This window comes from Cetorhinus maximus, chromosome 6, assembly GCF_964194155.1.
Source record: "Cetorhinus maximus chromosome 6, sCetMax3.hap1.1, whole genome shotgun sequence".
Taxonomy (NCBI): domain Eukaryota; kingdom Metazoa; phylum Chordata; class Chondrichthyes; order Lamniformes; family Cetorhinidae; genus Cetorhinus; species Cetorhinus maximus.
This window is the reverse complement of record NC_135884.1, coordinates 15,100,194-15,110,965: the sequence shown is the minus strand read 5'-3', so window position 1 is coordinate 15,110,965 and position 10,772 is coordinate 15,100,194. Positions and strand designations below refer to the sequence as shown.

The window sequence follows — 10,772 nt, the reverse complement described above, 5'->3', positions numbered from 1 at the left end:
CAGGCAGTAAGAGTGGGAGAGTTGCTTATTCAGCTATACTGCAGAAGGCAAAGGCAAACCACTGCAGGAGTTTGCCAAGTATAATCATGGACCAATCCAATGGAAGTGTATAGTCACCAACACCCTGTTAGGGCATGGTGCCTGAAGGAAGAGGTTCAGTTAAGTTTATAGTCAATTGGGATATTGATGATGGGGGAATTGATGGTAATAATAATGAATGTTAAGGGGAGATGGTTAAATTCTACTTTGATGATGATGGCCATTGCCTGTTTCTGGACAGAAATGATGGGCAAAATGACAATAAGGGATAACAAGAGAAAAAGTTAGTTTAAAAAAAACAGGCAACAGGTGGGCGGAAACTACCAAAGTTTGGAATCCCACATAGTCCCCGGCACGTGACATGTTCCCGCCCTCGCTTGGCGCCGGGGGAGTCACGTGGTCCCGCTGCCCGCCAGGGCCGCGAGAGCGTCAGCCAGGATTGTGAGTCCGCGCCTGCGCCACGCGAGCGGGGCATGCCGGGTGATGTAGTTTCTCCCCGGGGCCGCGGCCGCTGTCCAGGTGGGAGTTCCGGCGCCGGCGCGGACTACAACTCCCGTCAGAGCCCGCGGCGCCGGCCGGCTGGAGAGCACAGTGTGGGAGTGAGAGGAAAGATGGTGGAGGTGTGTGCCTGGTTGTCCCGTCATCATAGCCAGAAATTCCGCAATATTAAGCATTGTAACCAGCGTGGCCGCTCATCTTTAACAGCTCTCGATCGTGTCAAGCCCACTAACCGGTCCCAGAGGCGTTTGCCTTCTGTTGGCTGATACAGGGCCCCGCCAGCGAGAGAACCGTCCCGGCCGAGTCAAAGCGCCAAACACCAAGAGCGGAGATGCCGAAATCCCGGGGCCGGACTGGCCACAAAAAGGGTGAGGGCCAGGCTCGGGGTTCATTAGGGATATAATTCAATGTGTACCAGGGCTGAAAGCTGGGGTCAGGTAGGTATGTTAACGGGGCGAGGGCTGGGATCAGGGGGTTCAGTAACTACGGGGTTGGGGGTGGGAGGTTGGGGGGTGGCGTGAGGGGTAAGATCCAAGCTCGGGGTTTGATATCAACTGTGGATGAGAAATCCCTGGTCTGGGTTAGATATTTACCGAGAGTGAGAGCTGGGGCCTGCGCTCCATGTGTGTGCACCTGGGGGGAGGGGAAGGGGGATGGGGTGAGAGCCAGGGACAGATTGGGCCATCACCCTCCCAAGTTCCCCTCCAAGCCACGTAGCATCCTGACTTGGAACTATATCGCTGTTCCTTCACTGTCACTGGGTCAGAGTCCTTGAACTCCCTCCCTATCAGCACGGTGGGTGTACCTATGCCACATGGTCTACGGTGGTTCAAGAAGGCAGCTCACTACTGCCTTCTCAGGAGCAATTGGGAATGGGTGAAAAACGCTGACCTAGGCAGTAATGCCCATATCCCAAGAAAGATATTTTAGAATCTGTATGTAATGGACTGAGAGCTGGGGTTAGACTTCAATATGAACTGGGGTCAAGGTTTGATACATACCAAGATGTCGGGGTGGTGAGAGCTGGGACCAGAGTTCAATAGGCACTCGTGGCAAATGCTGGGGCTAGTGTCGGTGTAGCATTATGGTCAGAGGTGAACTGGGGCCAACAACTGACTTGTAACAAGGTGATCAAAATATGCAAAGACTTGTATTATAGAGGTGGGAAGACGAGTCCTAAATGTCATTTAATATAGCCAATGCAGAGTCATGGAATAGGGAAAGGATTATTTTTAAAAAAGCAAAGTAAGGTAAAAGTATGACATTCTACTGGTCATAGGAAGAAACTTGCTTTTATGTAGCACTGTTTGGTTTTGAAGTGTAATCAGTGTTAGAGTCAAGGGAAACATGGTGTCCAATTTGCATATAGCAAGGTCCTACAAATGCAATCAAATAAGTAACCAGGTAATAAAAGCAAAATGCTGCTAATGCTGGAAATCTGAAATAAAAACAGAAGGTTCTGGAAAAACTCAAGGCCTGGCAGCATCTGTGGGGAGAGAAACAGAATTAATGTTTTGAGTTCCAATACCTTCGGAACTGGAAAGAGGTAGAAATGTGATGGATTTTGTGCTGTTGAAAAGGTGGGGAGGGGCAGGTGGAGCACAATAGAAGGTAAAGGGATAGGTTAGGTTAGAGGGCAGGAGAGATTAAATGACAAAGGTGCAATGGAACACAAGACAAAGGGAGTGGTAATGATAGTATTAAACAGTAAAGCTTTGGTCCAGAGTAGGTGTTAATAACAGGATAATGGTCAGCGCGGTCTGAAAGCAAAATAGCAGAATGTGTTAATAGCAGAAAAAGGGTCAGCACTGTAAATAACCAGATCGTCTGTTTTAAGGTGTTGGGTTCTTTCCCACACAGGGCCTCGGCTTAATGTCTCATCCAAAAGATAGCGCCTCTGACAGTGGAGCACTCCCTCAGTATTGTACTGCGCTGAAGTGTCAGTTTGTATGATGGGCATGACACTGGAAGGGAGTTTAGATTTACTATTGGAAGGGTAGACCACTGAAGCTATTAGCACAGTGCATGGTAGCAGTAAAGAGAGGACGTAGGTCCTTGGCAAGTACAGATAAAACACAGGAAAACCTCAGGAGGTAATTGTGTTGTATGGAACACTGCTTCAACACTACTTGTGAGCTACATGTACAATTCTGGTTCTTTACACTGAGAAGGTATGTACCCACACATTGAAGGTAGTGCAGTGAAGGGCTGTTAAATTACCTGGATATGGTACTTGAGTTATAATGAGATGTGTTTATATTTGAGAGGGCTTTAAGGGCAATATGATTGAACTATTCAAGATCCTCAGGGATATCGAGAAAATAAATGACTTTTAATACAGTCACATATTCTACAATAAGACCTCTAGCTAGAAGAGGAACATGATAATAAGTATTGACATTGAGCTAAGCAGAGGGCTGCGAATTCTTTGTAATTAATTCTAGGATAGATGCTTAGCTGGCAAGACCAGTATTTATTGCTAATCCCTAAATGTCCTTGAAATGATGTTTGAGTAGGTTTCTTGAACCACGGCAGTGTTGTGTGGTGAAGGTGTTTCCACAGTGCCATTAGGTAGGGACTTTTGTGATTTTGTCCCAGTGAAAACGATAGAATCGTGGAATATGACCACGTCAGGATGATATGTGGCTTGGAAGTACTGATGATTCCATGCACCTGCCTTGACCTTCTAAGTGGTGAGGATTTGGGAAGTCCTGCCATCTTAGTACAGATCGCAGTCGTACACTGGTGGTGGAGGGATTGGATGTTTAGGCTGGCAGATGAATTGGCAATCGAATGGAGTTTGTTGTCCTGAACGATGAGTGTTCTTGCAGCTGCCCATGTTGATGAGCCATTTACTGCAGCCTTTGACTTGTTTCAGTGATCATGCCATTTATGTGGCTGGTGCAGTTAAATTTCTGGGCATTGGTGACCTCAGGATGTTGAAAGTGTGAGTTTTGATGATGGTAATGTCATTGAATGTCTAGGGTAGGTGGTTAGGTGCCCTTTATGGCGATTATCATTGCCTGGTACTTGTGTGGCACAAATGCTCTTTTTCACTTATCTGCCTAGCCCTGGATGTTGATCAGGCTTTGCTGTATACAAGCATTGATTATCTCACAAGTAGAACTGAGTACTGTGCAATCATCAGCAAGCAGCCTCACTTCGTGCAATATTGGTGAGTACATGTCATTTGATCATTAGAAGCCATTATCATTATGATAATGGCTTCTTGCATCACTTGCTAATTAGAGCAGGCTTAAAGGGTGGTGATTGGCCGGTTGAATTTGTCCCGCTTTTTGTGGACAGGATGTACTTGGGCAATTATCCATATTGGGTAGATGCCAGTGTTGTAGCTGTATTAAAACAGTTTAGCAAGGGGCATCATTAGTTCTGGAGCACATAATATCAGCATTACTGCTAGGATGTTGTTGGGCATCCTAGCCTTTACAGTATGTAGTGCATTAGGAATACTGTCTGTACTTTAGGACATATAGTGACAGGAAGGAGATTAAAACGATGGTGTTTGATGTAGGTTCATCGAGTTGATCCCTGGATGAGAAACTAGTTATTAGGAGATGGTAGATTTAAAAACAGAAAGAAATATCACTTGCACAGCAACTGTTTGTATATGCAGGACATCCCAAAGTGCCTATTAACTTTTTTGTGTATTACTGTTGCCACAGCCAATTGTGAGCAGTGAGATCTCAGAAACAGCAAATGAAATAGATGACCAGGTAGCCTGTCTTATAAAAACAAAAAACTACTGCGGATGCTGGAAATCCAAAACAAAAACAGAATTATCTGGAAAAATTCAGCAGGTCTGGCAGCATCGGCGGAGAAGAAAAGAGTTGACGTTTCGAGTCCTCATGACCCTTCAGCAGAACTTCAGCAGTTCTGCTGAAGGGTCATGAGGACTCGAAACGTCAACTCTTTTCTTCTCCGCCGATGCTGCCAGACCTGCTGAGTTTTTCCAGGTAATTCTGTTTTTGTTTTAGTCTGTCTTATAATGTTGGTTGAGTGATCATTGCTACCTGGGACAATAGAAAGACTCTGTACTCTTCCAGTATTTCATGGGACCCATCTGAACAGGCAAAATCAGCCTCTGGGCCATCTGACCATAGGAACAGGGGCAGAACTGTTCAAATTACCCAACAAAAACCCATCAATCTCAGGCTTGTGAGTCAGTTGACCCAGCATTCACAGTCTTTTAGTGAGAAATTTCAGATTTCCAACGCTGTATGAAAAGGTGCTTCCTGATTTCAATCCCAAATGGCCTGATTTTAAGATTATACCTATTTGTTTTGAGCTCCTCTACCAGAGGAAATAATTTGCTTGTGGCTTATTCTCTTTAAACAGCTCGATTAGATCACTTCCCAACCATATCTCAAAGATACACAGTAAATTTTGTGGCACTTCACCAACTGGAATTCTTTCATAACTGGAATTTCTAACAGCTTGATTTTTTTAAAAAGCCGATCACTTTCAGTGTTCAGAAAATGCGTACTTTTTAAAAAAAAACTAATGATACTAACATAGTAAATCTGCAGAAGTTGTTCTTAGCCTTTACATTGAAATTATTAAATTATTGGGTCATTTTTGGTTATTGTGCCTGAACAAAGATATACCACACCTTACTTTGTGTCTGGAGTAATGTAACTCTCCGTTAACTGACACCACCTATTCCCTGAGCATGCTGGATAACAAAGATTTTACTGTATTGGGCTTCAAGGGGGTACAACACAGATTAGCCAGAATGATGCGTGGATGTAATGGTTTAAATTATGACAGATTGCATAGTGTTGCCTTGTATTCCTTGAATGTGGAAGATTACGGCGTGATCTAATTGAGGAATTTAAGGTGATTTAACCAAATAGATTGAGAGAATATAAGAAATAGAGTAGGCAATTTGACACATTGAATCTGCTCTGCTATTGAGCAAGATAGTGACTGAACTTCTGCTTCAACTCCACCTTCCTGTATTTCTCAATTCCCTTTACACCCAAAAATCTAACAACCTCTGTCTTGAATATCCTCAATGGCTGAGCATCTGCAGCTGTCTGGGGTAGAGAATCCCAGAGATTTACAACCCTTTGAGTGAAAAAAATATCTCCTCCTCAGTGCCAAATGGCTGTCCCCCTTTTCCGAGACTATAACCCTGTGTTCTAGATTCCCCAACAAGGGGAAACATTTTCTCAGCATCTGTCAAGCCAGTTAAGAATTTTATATGTTCCAATGCGATCACCTCTAACTATTCTAAACCTTGAGAAATACAGACCTATTCTAGGTAATTTGTCCTTAAAGGGCAATCCCCTCATTCCAGGAACCAGTCTGACGAGCCTTTGTTGCACTCTCTGAGGCAACTATGCAATTCCTTAGATAAGGAGACCAAAACTGCACACACTATTCCAGGTGTTGCCTCACTGTTACAGTTTCTTGTTATCCAAGCTCTGTGTAACAAAAGCTAACATGCTATTTACCTTCCTAACTGCTTGCTGTTATTACAATTGAGATTATGAACATGCATTCGAATTAGGAGCAGGAGTAGGCCACTCGAGTCTGCTCTGCCATTCAATAAGATTATGGCTGATCTGATTTTAGCCTAAACTCCACATTTCCTCCTATCCCTGATAACCTTTCACCCCCTTGCTTATCAAGAATCTATACCTCTGCCTTAAAAATATTCAAAGATTCTACTTCCACCGCCTTTTGAGGAAGACCGTTCCAAAGGCTCATGAACCTCAGAAAAAATTTCTCCTCATCTCAGTCTTAAATGGGCGACCCCTTATTTTTAAATAGTGACCCCTAGTTCTAGATTCTCCCACAAGAAGAAACGTCCTTCCCACATCCACCCTGTCAGGATCTTATATGTTTCAATCAAGTTGCCTTTTGCCCTTCTGAACTCCAGCGGATACAAGTCTGTGATGTAAGCTTGGATACAAACTTATCCAATCTTTCCCAGTAAGACAACCCTCCCATTCCAGGCTATGGCCTAGTAAACCTTCTTTGAACTGCTCTCAACGCATTTACATCCTTCCTTAAATGAGGAGACCAATACTGTGCGCAGTACTCCAGATGTGGTCTCACGAATGCCCTGTATAACTGAAGTATAACCTCCCTACTTTTATTTCCAATTCCCCTCACAACAAACAATAACATTCTGTTAGCTTTCCTAATTACATGCTGTACTTGCATACTAACCTTTGGCAATTCATGCACTGGGGCACCCAGATCCCTCTGAATCTCGGAGCTCTGCAATCTCTCACTATTTAGATAATATGCTTTTTTTATTCTTCCCTCCAAAATGGATAATTTCATATTTTCCCACATTATACTCCATTTGCCAGACCTTTGCCCACTCACTTAACTTATCTATATGCATTTGTAGCCTCCTTATTAATTGGTTTATAAGATTATATTTTGGAACTATGTCTTTAATTTAGGGTAAAATGAAGGGGTTCATGTGATTTGTGCTGAAGTCTGTCTGACATCTGTCTGGGTGGTTTGATTGTTAGAGATTAAAGGGGACCCAAATTGTTTTACTGGGAAAAGGGTACAAGGTGTTTACACTTGGAGACAATGGCAGCAGACTGCATGCTAATAGACCGTGAATCTCCAAAGTCCTAGAAAAGTGCTGAGAATGTCGGGCTGTAAACAGTTGTGCTTTAAACTATACATTTAGTTCCAAGATGTAAGAGAGTTGGACTCTTGTGGATAGTTAAATCAGTATTTTTACCTGGATACAAGGCCGATGTGATTCATGTTGCCATACAGATGGGGTTTGAGAGGGTAAGAGTTTCTAAGATATCCCTGAACACTCACAGACATGGATATTCTGCCAAGGTCCAAGAGCAAGAGTGCAGCATACCTCTATGGTTCACGGCACTGGAAAAATGAAATTGAAAGATTCACCCAGCTTGCACTAGAGGAAGGATTTCCTGTAATGCTATCACTGTGAAGGACAGTTCTGGTGTTAGAAGTTCCCAGGCTGAGAAAGGAAAAGAACAGAAATAAACCCTCAGGAGCTAAGAATCATTTTAGACTGATTTCAGAATATCTCTTTGAAGGACAGTGTAATGTGTACCTATGAGGTGTGTTTTTTTTTTGGTTGTGCTAAAATAACGAGGGTATTCTGTTCTGGGGTTTAAAGTACAAAATACCTGCAAAGATAATCAGTGAATAACTTCACACTCGTCGCATTGTATTCCATCTGCTATTCTCTTTCCCACTCATCTAGCCTGCCTGCTTCTGTTGCCTCTTTGTCCTCCTCACCATTTACTATGCCAGCTAACTTTGTATTGTCAGCAAACTTGGATATATGATACTTAGTCCCTCTCCTCTAAGTCATTAATTACTTCATAGATTAAAAATACGTGAGGCCCAAGTTCTGATCCTTGCGGTACTGCACACGTCAGAGCCTGCCAACCTGAAAATATCCCCATTTATTCCTACTCTTGTTTCCTGCCCTTTAACCAATCCTCAATCCATGCTATTATCCCCAATCCATTAAATCCTGATCTTGTATAACAAGCTCTTGTGTGGCACCTTATCAAATACTTTTGGAAATCCAAATACACTACATCCACTGGTTCCCCTTATCCATTTTATTATTTACATCCTCGGAAACCTTAACAGGTTTGTCAAACACTCTTTCCTTTCATAAATCTGTGCTAACTCTGCTTAATCTGGATGGAAAGTGGCAAACCTGAACGTTTAACATCCGGCTCTTCAGAGGTAATATGACGAAGCACTTCTTCACACAAAGGATATGGAAATGTGCAACTCCTTCCACCCACTCCTGCCCTCCCCCCCCACCCCCTCAAAAAAAAAGCTTTTGTAAATTTTAAAACTGAGATTAATAAATATTTGTTAGGCAAAGGGTATTAAAAGTGGCTAGATGGAAATGAGGTCCTGGCCTAACAGAATGGTAGAACAGGTTAGAGGGATTGAATTATTCAATTTCATTGAACCCTGTTCTCCTCTGATTGTTGTGCTGTCCTGATCAAACCAAGCTACGAGGCATTCCTTCACCACGGTTGAGAATGAAAGCTAATATTTCCTGCTCATGTGCAACTGACTGGCTGGTTGCTGAGGTCCACTGAAGAAACTTTGGCACACCGCAGTCAGAGTGGGGGGTGGGGGCGTTGTTAAAAACAAGGACAAAATCAACTTGAAATGGTCATTCTAATGCGGTGGTATTTGCCTTTTATTCACACACAAAACCATATGCACATTTGGTCACCTTAAAAATGTACTTGTCTTTTTCAGGTAGAAAGCAAGGCAGATAGATATTGCTGCTGGCTTATGCCAGTGAAGCTCCCTTTAAAATTAACTTTGTGAAATGACTGCATAAAGGAATAATGTAACGAGGTGTCACTTACTGACATTTTTGTTCCTGAAAAGTTACTATCACTGAGTTTCTTGAAAGATGAAGTGTAAAACAATGCAAAATTAATGGAAATGGCCTCGGTTGTAAGACTACATTTTGCTGGATGCCAAAACACCAGGTGTTTGGCAGGACTTTATCCCAATTCATATGGCAGTGTGCTGGGAACCTCCGTACTTGCCCTCTGTCTTATGTATAATCTGCTTGATGACAGCAATAGTGTGTGGAGATGGGTAACCTTAAATGATGTGCTCTAACAGACAGTCACCCCAATCCAGAGAGGAATAGCATTGAGATTCAAGGATAAGGATAATCTGATGTCAGTGGTAATGTTTATTTGATAGAAATCTAAGGGATAGATAAGTTGGCATGAGTAAGAATAAGTCGATTATCATTGGACAATTGCCTGGAATTTTTATTAACATCTGTGTTTGCATGGCATGTATCGTAACTGGTAGAAAAAAAAAATGAGTTCTGTACTGCATTGAGGTTTTGTAAAAAAAAAGTCAGTTAACATTTAGAAATAGTATTTTAATGAAATTGTTATTTAGCTAAATAGTGAACATTTTGGCAGTGAGGGGAAGAGTCACAAAATGTTTGACTTTTAAAGTGGTTTTCCAACTTTGTTTCTTAACAGGTTCTTTAAGACATGAACTACTACAGCTGAAGGTTTCAGCCAGAGTAGCTCAGCAGAAAGGTACTTGTCATCATCTGTAGTCTGCATGATGCATGGCCACTGTTGCTTCCTTCACCATTTTGCGGGTTTGGAAGAATTGGTGCTCCTGCTCTCTTGGATTTACAGCAAATATTAAAATATAAAGCTGCACAAATCCCAGTGGCCTAGTGTGTCAAGGTACGATTCAGTGTAATACTAAGTTCAGTTCGTATTCTGTTATCTGATCTCAACCCAGCATGTAGTTGAGTGTGATAATTGACCTTGGGGCTGGAAAAGGGTAAAATCAGCTAGAATTCCTGAGAACAATCATTATCCACTGACATCAGCTGGTAAATGTGCCCATGTGCACAATGATTTCAAATAGGATTGATGTCCTCCTAAATAATCTGCTGATGTTTGCACTCTAGGCTTTCATGAAGGATGGGTGTTTGGATGAAGTACCGCAATGGGGGGTTGATAATAGTGGTACAATATTGTTTGTATGAAGTGGACAGGGGTGCAAGTATAAAACCTTTTTGGATTATTTTGCTGCCTTTCCTGTTTTATTAATCAGGCTCAAACTTCATCTGGCTTCTTGGCCCGTTTTTGCTGTCTTGTGTGCTCATTCTGGTTAAGGTGTTGTTAATGTCATCTTGCTGAAGCTGTTATGTATTGTTAACAAGCCAATTCACAAATGCCACTCCTCCATTAACTGAGCTGTAGCCCACCGCTCGAACATCAAGAAGAACAAAATAAAACTAGAGAGAGCAAATGAGGAAAGTGGTATGTGGAGTATGATGGAGAAGCACAGAAAACCAAAACTTATGCAGGACTTAGTTCCTGATCTCGAAAGCAAAGTCAATGATTAGAGGTGTTTAGTTCTCAATATTATTTGCCCTGTTGTGGGACAGCGCATGAGGAAACCAGTTCATTTTCCTCCTCCTTTGTGCCCCCTCTCAGGACAGAGGGAATATTGTAGGAGAATCATTCTGGATGATTTTTCTCACCTGTCATCTGCATGTTCAGCAGCATTGGTTTAGGCCAACAGCAGGTTGTCATCTTACCAGCAGATGGTGTGTAACATCAATGCCCAAGAGAAACTGGGAGATACTTTTCTCCTAAATTGGTAATGTAGGGGGAGTTCTATGGACATGAAGAAGGGTCTCAGCAGGGGAGCCAGTGAGAGACCAGCATTTG

At 42.6% G+C, this 10,772-nt stretch overlaps 1 protein-coding gene across 3 annotated transcripts in view; it reads left to right on the top strand.

Annotated features, from left to right (window-relative positions):
• The first annotated feature begins 588 nt into the window (after positions 1 to 588).
• Positions 589 to 10,772, top strand: part of LOC144681555 (interferon-related developmental regulator 2-like) — a 40,422-nt gene continuing 30,238 nt past the window's right edge. The window contains exons 1-2 of one of the 3 annotated variants that reach the window (XM_078543228.1): positions 589 to 905; positions 9,558 to 9,617. In XM_078543228.1, the coding sequence (XP_078399354.1) occupies positions 869 to 905; positions 9,558 to 9,617 (97 nt within the window). In that variant the 5' untranslated portion in view covers positions 589 to 868. Of the gene's footprint in view, positions 906 to 9,557; positions 9,618 to 9,674; positions 9,774 to 10,772 lie in introns of those variants that run through there. The other 2 variants (XM_078543229.1, XM_078543230.1) reach the window with 2 other exon arrangements.